This window comes from Coffea eugenioides, unplaced genomic scaffold, assembly GCF_003713205.1.
Source record: "Coffea eugenioides isolate CCC68of unplaced genomic scaffold, Ceug_1.0 ScVebR1_1760;HRSCAF=2672, whole genome shotgun sequence".
Taxonomy (NCBI): Eukaryota; Viridiplantae; Streptophyta; class Magnoliopsida; order Gentianales; family Rubiaceae; genus Coffea; species Coffea eugenioides.
In genome coordinates this window covers 26,232-36,935 of record NW_020862186.1, presented here as the reverse complement: position 1 = coordinate 36,935, position 10,704 = coordinate 26,232, and the positions used below count along the sequence as shown (strand labels likewise).

General features: G+C 35.4%; 2 protein-coding genes across 2 annotated transcripts; both read left to right on the top strand.

The window, feature by feature from the left end:
* Nucleotides 1-250: 250 nt before the first annotated feature.
* LOC113755802 (probable aldo-keto reductase 2) lies at nt 251-2,773 on the top strand. Its single transcript, XM_027299704.1, has 5 exons — nt 251-259; nt 587-787; nt 1,721-1,893; nt 1,976-2,078; nt 2,204-2,773. Exons 1-5 carry the CDS (start codon nt 251-253, stop codon nt 2,537-2,539), a joined length of 822 nt encoding a protein of 273 aa, XP_027155505.1. The 3' UTR covers nt 2,540-2,773.
* A 2,014-nt stretch (nt 2,774-4,787) lies between these two features.
* LOC113755804 (probable aldo-keto reductase 2) lies at nt 4,788-10,162 on the top strand. The gene is made up of 5 exons (XM_027299706.1): nt 4,788-5,021; nt 7,177-7,377; nt 8,597-8,769; nt 8,854-8,956; nt 9,827-10,162. The coding sequence occupies exons 1-5, from the start codon at nt 4,788-4,790 to the stop codon at nt 10,160-10,162; spliced, it is 1,047 nt and encodes a 348-aa protein (XP_027155507.1).
* Nucleotides 10,163-10,704: the final 542 nt, after the last annotated feature.

Sequence of the window (10,704 nt, the reverse complement as noted above, 5' to 3'; positions counted from 1 at the left end):
CCTCAACTTTAGTTACGTTGAAGATTATGTGGCAGGACTCCAAATTCACTGAAATGTTCACCATAATACTTTGCGATGCAGAAAACGAAAGCAAAAAAGACAAAAACGAAAAAAAAAAAGAAAAGGAAATGTAGGAAGTTAAATCAAGCCATTATGTTTTAGTATTAATAACTAAGTGGTGGTCTGCATACCACATCGTCATTGGTTATTCGATACAAGTGTTATTATGTCTATTGTGTGTGTTGATTGCATGGAAAAGGCAATTAGAGCTGTGATTGAGTTTAAATGTTTGTTTATCGATTTCAGTTCATCAGAAATTGCTTACCTTTGCACTCACATCATCCAAGTCCCAATCAAATGTTCCAAAGGAGACAGATGCCAGCTACTTTTCCACTTTGTCTCATTTCTTTGTCTCAATACTAAATTATCCTACGGACTTTATCTTGTCCTAGTTATTGTTTGAGAGAATAAAATTTATACACAATTTCTTCACTTTCTATTTCCTATGAAAATTAAAACGTAGAATGAATTAAAACGTAGAATTTTTTTATATTCTTCACTTTCATTTTTTTTAAAATGAGTATAGGCTTTGAAGGAAGGAATACGACAGAAAGTGGAGCTAGCAACAAAGTTTGGAATTAGACCTGTGGATGGAAAGCGGGAGATTTGTGGTGATCCGGCATATGTAAGGGCTGCTTGTGAGGGTAGCTTGAAAAGACTTGGAGTTGACAGCATTGATCTCTACTATCAGCATCGCATCGATACAAGTCTGCCCATCGAAGTCACGGTTCGCTCTGCTATCCTTCTGTGTTTTTATCTTTCTTTTATGCTTGATGAAGTGTAACTAGTTCATCAATGTTATGAATGAGTTAAGCAGCACAAAGTTGTGGAATAAGGAGTTTTTTACATCTTTGGATGTGTTGCACTAAATACGGTAAAAATTTGATAGAACATTGTTGCCTAATGATGCATGGCAACAGATTAAAATGCAAATATCTATTTATTGAATTGGTTTACACAAATCACACTGTCTTTTCTCTAGGAACATGCTTTGATATATGAGAGAAGCCAATTCAAGTATGACAAAATGCTTGTTCTAATATGTTCTGCAGTGCTACAGCATGCCAGAAGACACCAATTACTTCACAAACCTATTTGAACTCAGGCTCATTCATTTGAGATCCCTAAAATTTGTCCATTTACCATGAATTGAAGCTTTGGGCTTTTAAATCTCCTTTCTGATTCCAATAGCATCATCCAAGTCCAAGACAATCTTGCATGCTTGTGAACTGTGGTGTCGCTTTAATTACAAATACATATGCAGAGCAACTATCTTAAACTCACTGCAGATGGGACTACTGTCAAATAGCACCAAGTGCGATCATTCTAGTTCTGTGCAACATATGTTGCAAGTCGCTTAAATCAATACAAAGGCAATTTTTATAGCATCGACTAGTCATTCTTTATCCACTAAAAGATGTGACATGATATATAGGAGGAATGGAACAGAAGAAATTTAACCAATCGATTGAATACCATTGTATATGTAATGTTTTCAACTTCATGTATAGTTAGTAAAAGTTGTGCCAATACAATGGACTACTAATACTTTCACTCATACACTACAAAATTCCAATTATCTGCCTTGGGATGATTAATACTAAATGAGCTTCATATGATAGTATTTGCTCCTTCAAATTCTTTTTTTTTTTTTTTCTAGATAGGAGAACTTAAAAAACTGGTTGAAGAGGGTAAAATCAAGTATATAGGTCTATCTGAGGCCTCAGCTTCAACAATCAAAAGAGCACATGCTGTTCATCCAATAACGGCTGTACAGTTGGAGTGGTCATTGTGGACAAGAGATGTAGAGGAAGAGATTATTCCTACTTGCAGGTAGTTACATATTGTTCTGCTTCACTTTCAATGTACGGTATGCAAGAGTATGCATTTGCAACTTCATCTTCTGTTTTTTCAGAGAACTTGGCATAGGAATTGTAGCATACAGTCCACTTGGACGAGGATTCTTCTCATCAGGTCCAACGCTGATTGAGAATTTTTCTGAAGGTGATTTCCGTAAGGTTTGTCCATGACCATAAAGATTATGAGTATCTTAGCTCCAAACACTAATATAAAGTTTGTCATTAGAGATTATGAGCTAAAATCCTTACGTTCAAATCTCATCATTTAGAGTCTGTATATGCAGAATTTGCCGAGGTTTCAATCAGAGAATATGGAGCATAACAAGAACATGTACGAGCGTGTCAATGTCATTGCTTCAAAGAAGGGTTGTACCCCATCACAGCTAGCATTGGCCTGGGTGCATCATCAGGGAAACGATGTTTGTCCCATTCCTGGCACCACCAAGATTGAAAACCTCAATCAGAATATAGGAGCTTTGTCTGTAAAACTGTCTGCAGAAGATATGGCTGAACTGGAATCCATTGCTTCAGCTGGAATCAAGGGTGACAGACTTCCCCCTGGCTTTGATAGTTGGAAAACCTCCGATACTCCACCTCTGTCAACGTGGAAGGCCACATGAATACTGCCTTTGTTATGCTAATAATTCATGTAGCTGTCTATCTGAATAATGCATTTTCACTGTTGTTGAGGGTGAGTGAATTGTAACTGTTCCAATAAACTGCAACCTAAGTGACAGTGTTCTGTTGAGGGTTGATTTATTTTAGAGTTATCTTATACAAGGTAAAGAACTAAATATAGAGGTTGTAATGGATAGAAATCTGGTAATGTAAAAAAATTTCTGGCTGGTCTTTTCGCAGGACAAGCCAATGGTAGTACTTCTGCATCTGTTTGAATAAGATGTTTATCTGGTGTATTTCTGAATATCTAAAGGGTCCTGTTATTTAGACTGTATAACGGCAGAAATGATGCCTCGTACCTGCAACTGAAACCAATAAACGCGTCCTAAGCTATAGATGGCTTCTTGAGAAGTTCCAAAAAAAAAAAAAAGGTTTAGAAGTTCCAATAAACGCGTCCCCACTGCCTTATATGTAGACATGCCCCTGGCTGCAGAGTTATGTTATGTCAGCCTTCTACGGGCCACCCAAGCCCGAATTTGACGTGATCAAACTCATCCATTGTGCTATTCAACAGATGCATCACTCAACTGTTGGAGGACTCCCTGGGTTCGAATCCTCAACTTTAGTGATGTTGAAGATTATGTGGCAGAACTCCAAATTCACTGAAAAATTCACCACAATACTTTGCGATGCAGAAAACGAAAGCAAGAAGACAAAAAAAAAAAAAATATATATATATATATATATATATATAGGAAATGTACAAAGTTAAATAGAGCCTTTATGTTGTAGTATTATTAATTAAGTGGTGGTCTACATGTTATGCTGTCATTGGTTAGTCTATGTAAGTGTTATTATGTCTATTGTGTGTTGGTTGCATGGAATTAAATCCCTTCAGTGTTGAACTTGAAGGCAATTAGAGCTGTGATTGAGTTTAAATGTTTGTTTATCGAGTTGAGTCCATTAGGAAATTGCTTACCTTTGCACTCACGTCAGCCAAGTCCCAATCAAATGTTCAAAGGAAATAGATGCCAACTACTTTATCACTTGTTTGAATTGACTTATATTATTTCTTGAGCAAATTACACTTGATCCCCTTGTGGCTTCGTATTTTTGTACATAACCTCCCTATAATTTTAAAAGATATACATAACCCTTTCATAGTTTGGATTAAAGTATCAAAATAACAGAATTTATAATCTATAACGGAGTCACCTAAAATATAAAAAATACTCCTATGTAAAGTTGAAAATTATTTATTAACCACAGGAGGGTTATGTTTATATTTTGAAAATCATAAGGGAGTTATATGATAAAATATTAAACCATACAGGGTTAGTGCGTCATGTATATTATGTTTATATATTTTTATTATTTCAACTATTTTAATTTTTAAACAAGGGTAATTTCAATATTTTTAAAGGTTCTGTTACAAATGATTATTTCCGTTATTTTCACACTTTAATCCAAATCATGAGAGAGTTATTTATAAATTTTGAAATCTTAGGAGAGTTATGTACAAAAACACTAAATCATAGGGGGGGTAAAATGTAATTTGCCCTTATTTCTTTGTCTCAACGGTAGATTATCCTACGGATTTTATCTGTCCTAGTTATTGTTTGAGAAAATACAAATTATACACAACTACTTCACTTTCTATTTGCTATCACAATTAAAACTTAGAATTTTTCAACCTTTCACATTTGAAAATGAAGGTTGGCTCCTCCCACACACTGGTGACACATTGCCGCATTTTGATACAGCTACCGCTAGGAATGGAAAAAAGAAATACTAAGGAGTCAAAAAAATTGAAAATTTGGATCTATATCCAACAGACTAAACCTAGCAAAAAGGGGTATTTTGTTTTCGCAATTTGTATTGATTAAACAAATTGTTGAAATTTTCAAGCAATGCACTCTCGTAGGGCCGTATATTCTTCATGCTGATCGATGATGATTACAATATTAGGTAACTTTGTCATATATTTAATACCGTCCAAATATGTTCTAGCAAAGAAGCCCGTGCTTCTTTTGTTGAAATAAGGACAAATGGTTTGATTCCATATTTCCTAAGAATTGACTTGGTGAAGTAGAATCAAATATACTCCTTTATCACCAGAAGGGTCAATAAATAGCAGAGCTTAGGATCTGAAATGTTTCTTGTTTAGGGTGTGTTTGTGGATATATTCCAATAGTACTCTTCCTCTGCTCCTCCAGTACTGTTTCCTGCGTGTCTGGTTTTTGTCTGAAAATGGCATCGTCAGTGGTAGAAGAAGCGAGAGTGCCAAGAATCAAGCTGGGCTCACAAGGTTTTGAAGTTTCAGCTCAAGGGCTGGGCTGCATGGGCATGGCAGGCTTCTACGGGCCGCCTAAGCCCGAGCCCGACATGATCAAACTTATTCACTATGCTATTAGCAGAGGCATCACCCATCTTGACACCTCGGATGTCTATGGACCCCACACCAATGAAATCCTGATAGGCAAGGTAACTTTATAATCATATTTGCATTTTTCTGCAGTTGTGCAGTATGCATGAACTCGTGTACTTTTAGTTTTGAAGACAGACTAGTAGTTTATATTCAGCTAAATTATACTTAACCCCTTTAATACCTTAATTAAAAGCTTGAACCAATCTTGTTCTTTGACTTTGAAAAGTAGTCACTCCGATTTGTAAATTTATATTCAGGTAAATCGCACTTAATCCCCGGTAATTTAAAGCTTGAATTATTTTGTCCCCCTTAATTTTGTTTGTCAGAGCCTAAAGTCCATTTGTCAATCCAAAAAGGTTGTATCATTATTATATGAGTAAGTTTTTTATACACCGTCAATGTGTAATATTTTTACACTAGTAGATTTAAATCAAGTCACATAATATGAATTTAAATTTAAAATTCAAATCATGTATATATGTGACATACATCCATAGTTACTACTATATAAAAATTACTACAGTGTTATTGCATAAAAAGGAAATCTTTATTCTATTAGAATATTAACCAAGAAAAGGTGACATTTTGAGGAGAGGAGAGGAGATAATGGAAAGGAAGGAAGGAACATGGTTGGTTGTTTTCCTTAAGTTTCATTTCCATCCAAATGTGGACGGAGTTACATTTCCATCAAGTGGCGAAGTTCAAGACCTTTGTTCAGGAATGTAATAATGTTAGTTTATATTTACAATGTGTTGACTGGTAAATTTTTTAAATAACTAAATATTTTACTATAAATACACCAATTTTTGGTGTTACATTTTTTTATGAGAAGATGATGTCTCTTGTAATTTAGTATTTGCAATAGTTACCAGGTTATATAATGATATGAAATTGTATATTAATTAAAATTATATATAAGATTTCAAGATGTAAACTCTAGTGCTTATAGCAGGTGGATCATGTATACAGAGTCCAATTGATGCTAAATTCTTTTGTTTCTGTAGAAATGGTGAGGGCTACTTCAAAAATTTCAACATCTTTGGGGGTAATTGTGGTGCTAGAGGGAGTGCTATTCAAATTCAGGGGGGCCAAGAGTGGGATAACATAATACCAAAAATTCTAGATTTCTTATAGGTTATTCTCACAAAGGATCTTTTGTCCCACTTTCTCTGTGCCACTCTTTGTTCTACTTTTTATATATTGCTATTTCTCCTTTATAAATATTATGTTTTATTTTTTTTTGGTTTAATCTAATAATCATGAACTGAGCAATACATAAAATTTAACAAACTCAAAAAATTAAAATGCATAAAAAAATGAGATTTTTTATGAATTTTCTATTATATATTGCTTTTTTAAGGCTGTTTTATTTATTTTTTACTTAGGTTATAGTTATTGGATCTTAAGGAAACAAAAAAGAACTAAAATATGATATTTATGAAGGAGAGATAGTAATATAATAAAAAATGAGAGAGAGAGTAACACAGAAAGTGGGACAGAAAATTCGTTGCTTGTTATTCTAGAATTTTTTTAAAAATTGAGGGGTTGCAAAATCAACATGGCTCCTTCCCTGCCTTAGATTAAAATGTGGAAAAGAGGTTTGGAAAGGAATTCTTTTTAATGATTTTTTATTGAAATGCCTCAAATACCCAAAGTTTACACTTCAGATTTGGTCAACCTTTCCTTTCTTTTCTGTCATTTAACCAAATAGGTTCTAATCCAAACATGACAAATTCTCCAGTCTCATTTCTTTTTCATAAGGATATTTTCATTTCCTTTCCTTCCCTTGAATCCAAATGGATCCTGATAAGGCACTATTTATTTCAGCTTAATAATTTGATTAAGTATAAGCTTCCTAATTTTGTATTAAGTTTCAGTTATACTAGTCAGTATATGTTCATGTTTTGCATCAGACCTTGTCAATGGATAGGTAGACTGTGAATTTGTATTGGAAGAAACAGAAAGAAGAACAGAAAAAAAAAAAGAAAAGGGATTGGCTCCTTTAAGAGAACCAGACTACTAAAGTCCATGGATTACATAATTTTCATTCTGCATGCTATATTCAATAGGAAGAAGTAGCATAGTCTTAAATATGAAAAGGATGGGAAAATTCAGACAGATTATGCCACGCATGGATCATAAATAAACTTGCTATAACATGGAATAATGTGTGTGTTCTCAATGATTGATGTTATGAAGGGATGGTTTTAGGCATTGATGGAAGGAATGAGGGAGAAAGTGGAGCTAGCAACAAAATTTGCAGTGACTTATGAGGATGGGAATTTCAATATATGTGGTGATCCAGCCTATGTGAGAGCAGCGTGTGAGGCCAGCTTGAAGCGGCTTGGTGTGGACTGCATTGATCTCTATTATCAGCATCGCATTGATACATATGTGCCCATTGAAATCACGGTTTGCTCCTTGTTTCCTTTCCTGAATTTAAGCTGCATCTCATTCTTGATGAAATGAAAGTTTGATCAAAGTAGTCGAAATTTGAGGAGAATAATTGAGTTCCATGTCTTTTGCAATTGCTTCAAAAATTGCAGAAAAAATTTTTTGTTGCCCTTATGGTCTGTGCTAATTTGCACAATCATAAAGCTGATAGCAGGGGGCATCCCAAAAATTACAAACATCCAAAATAGTTGTCTTATATTAGCTTGACAGCCCTGCTGAGGCCCTGAGAGAGATACAGCTGGATATTATACTATAGATTGTACACCTTTCCTTTAGAACCAGAGGACCTGTGCATTCTGTCTTTCATTTGAGAGAGGCAATCCGATTCAGTATAGATATGCTATTTATCCACCTTATCACTTCTTTTCAGTCAGTACCAAAAGCATTGCAGATGGACATTCATTATTTGATATCTTAAGTACATGATGCTCATTTGTTGTTGCTCCGAACATTTTGTAGAACGATTTGTGTGTGGTCTTTTTAGTGCAGTCAGCAGAGAATATTTTACTTTTCCTGAATAGTAGGAAGAAATTTTCTTACAGTACGATTACTCAATATACAGGTAGTATGAATAAAATAAATTGATGGCTTCCAATTTTCATATGTACAGCCGTTATTTTGTTTAGAAGAAGTCAACAATGTCATATAAATGATATTGGCCAAGAAGGCCTTGGTCCAGTGGCTCAGGTTGAGGCCTCAAGATTTAGAAATTTTGGGTTCTAATCCCCCTTCCTTCCTCTCTGCTTCTTAAATTCTACCCTTTCCCTGTTAGAAGATATTAAATATATATATATATATATATATATATATATATATATATATATATATATTGGCCGAACATCATATTATGCATGGTCCAATAGAGTTAAATAACCAGCTGTCTAGACAAGTGTTATTGACAGTTTGTTGCAATTTTTATCAGATGGTGCCTTCAGTTCGATGTGTACTTATGTCAAAGTTGTGCCACTGCACTGAACGAGTGCTACTTTTAGTTTATGGATGTATAATTCCCATTCTTTACCTTAGTAGTGCTTTCAGTTTGATGTATACTTTGTGAAAGCTGTGCTGCTGCACTGAACTATTGCTACTTTTCGTATGTGGATGTATAATTTTGATTCTTTACCTTAGTATGGAATATAATAAATCAGCTTGGAATGTTCTTGTCTGTTTCTCCCAGATAGGAGAACTTAAGAAACTGGTTGAAGAGGGTAGAATTAAGTATATAGGTCTATCCGAGGCCTCAGCTTCAACAATTAGAAGAGCACATTCTGTTCATCCAATAACAGCTGTACAGTTGGAGTGGTCATTGTGGACCAGAGATGTCGAGGAAGAGATTATTCCCACTTGCAGGTACTGCATATATTCTGCTGCATTTTCTACATGGTCTAGAAGAAATATGAAGTTCTCAATTCAGTTTTTGGTATAATCTTTCAGAGAGCTTGGCATAGGGATTGTTGCATACAGTCCACTTGGAAGAGGTTTCTTCTCATCAGGTCCAAAGCTGATCGAGAATTTGGCTGAAGGTGACCTCCGAAAGGTTTGTGCGTATCCAAAAAGATTAGTAATATCTAGTGTAGTATATTTATGGTTAGTATGAAAACCTCAGTCATCCATTTTACCACATTCAGCAGCAACGTTGCTCAATATCCCTATTCTTGTCTATCTGTTCCATGTTGCTGCACTATTTGATGTCCAATAATTTGGTTGAGCTTTTCTATAACTTTCTAATTTAATTAACTTCTATCCAACAAAGCGACGCAACAAGCTTTTTTCTATCTGACAAGTCTTGTAGTCTTGGATTCCATTAAATGCAGTTCTTGGCATTGTTAGAAACTGAACCTTCTGCACAGACAGGATAGTAATTGTGAGCTCTGTATTTAGTTTGAATTTGAAGATAGCACTAGTGTTGGCAAATATCACAAGCAGTAGGAGTGTTCTATTTTATGGTGCAAGAACATCCTAGACATGAAAAAAAAAGGAAGAAACAATGGCATTTTTTAGGAATATTCTCTTTACAATTTTGAGGGGAAATGGACTTGCATTGCAATGTCATCGTCTGGTCTTAGGCACAAAAGTTATATATTGTCCTCTCAAATTGTTTTTTTTTTCCCTTTTCTATACATCCTCTAACTGAGTTTGGTTGGTCACAAGTTCACTTGATAATACTGTCTAGATAGTATGAAAATGTATTGGATTTCTAATTTGAGTTTCCTCTTTAATGGGAAATGTATCTCAGGATCTACCTTCTGCAATTGATGTTTCTTATATCCAAACCACCTTACTGGATTGTTCTTTCCCCTGAACTTTGTACACCTCAAACAATACTATCGATAATCATATTGTCTTCATTTCCCTTTTGAATTTCTGGGATTACAGTTGCTTAAATTTCGAAATTCGTACAATGCAGTATATGCCAAGGTTTCAAGCAGAGAATTTGGAGCACAACAAGAACTTGTACCAGCAGGTCAATGCCATTGCTTCAAGGAAGGGTTGTACTCCATCACAGCTAGCTTTGGCCTGGGTCCATCACCAAGGCAAAGATGTTTGCCCCATACCCGGCACTACCAAGATTGAGAACCTCAATCAGAATATTGGAGCTTTGTCTGTAAAACTGTCGGCAGAGGAAATGGCGGAACTTGAATCTATTGCTTCGGCTGGAGTCAAGGGTGAGAGATACGGGCCTGAAATTAGCACTTGGCAAAATTCTGAAACTCCACCTTTGTCAACCTGGAAGTGCACATGAAGAAGAGCAAGTTCGCTTTGATATTGAGTTGCCTTTTGTTCAGGTTTTAGCTTGGAAGAGCACATGAGTGCAAGTTTGGTTCTATATGTATATTTCGTGAACTTTTGTTTTGGTTTAGCTGTTTAACGTCTTGTGGAGTAATCACAGGGTGCAACATGTGCATGTCCTGAGTTTTTGAGTTTTGCAGTAATCATGAGGTACAACAGTGTTATGGATATAATATAATTGTGGACTCAAGGGCTGGCCCAAATAATTTTTGTGCAAAATCACTTATTAGGCATCACAACTATTTCAACTTACAGGGGTTAATCCTCACTATACTAAAAGTGCGAGTTGGAGTTGCTACAGTGCTCATGGACCGGTTATCCGGTTATTTCAACTTCGGTGGCGTTTTCATAGGCAGATAGACTGGTTATGCTGTAAATTTCCACAATTCCAGTGGCATTTCATAGGCATTTGTTTGGGCTTGCCCTCTTGCTCCAGAGTTTAGACGCTAGAATTCTTTCCCCTCTCCCTCCAGTGGCATTTTTTAGGATGCATAT

What these genes read in the sequence shown, in the direction of transcription:
- LOC113755804 (XM_027299706.1), top strand. Translation starts at nt 4,788, where the DNA reads ATGGCATCGTCAGTGGTAGAAGAAGCGAGAGTGCCAAGAATCAAGCTG. An exon ending in ATGAAATCCTGATAGGCAAG is followed by an intron (nt 5,022 to 7,176) that starts GTAACTTTATAA and finishes GGATGGTTTTAG; the next exon opens with GCATTGATGGAAGGAATGAG. An exon ending in CTGAAGGTGACCTCCGAAAG is followed by an intron (nt 8,957 to 9,826) that starts GTTTGTGCGTAT and finishes CGTACAATGCAG; the next exon opens with TATATGCCAAGGTTTCAAGC.
- LOC113755802 (XM_027299704.1), top strand. An exon ending in GTCTGCCCATCGAAGTCACG is followed by an intron (nt 788 to 1,720) that starts GTTCGCTCTGCT and finishes TTTTTTTTCTAG; the next exon opens with ATAGGAGAACTTAAAAAACT. An exon ending in CTGAAGGTGATTTCCGTAAG is followed by an intron (nt 2,079 to 2,203) that starts GTTTGTCCATGA and finishes CTGTATATGCAG; the next exon opens with AATTTGCCGAGGTTTCAATC.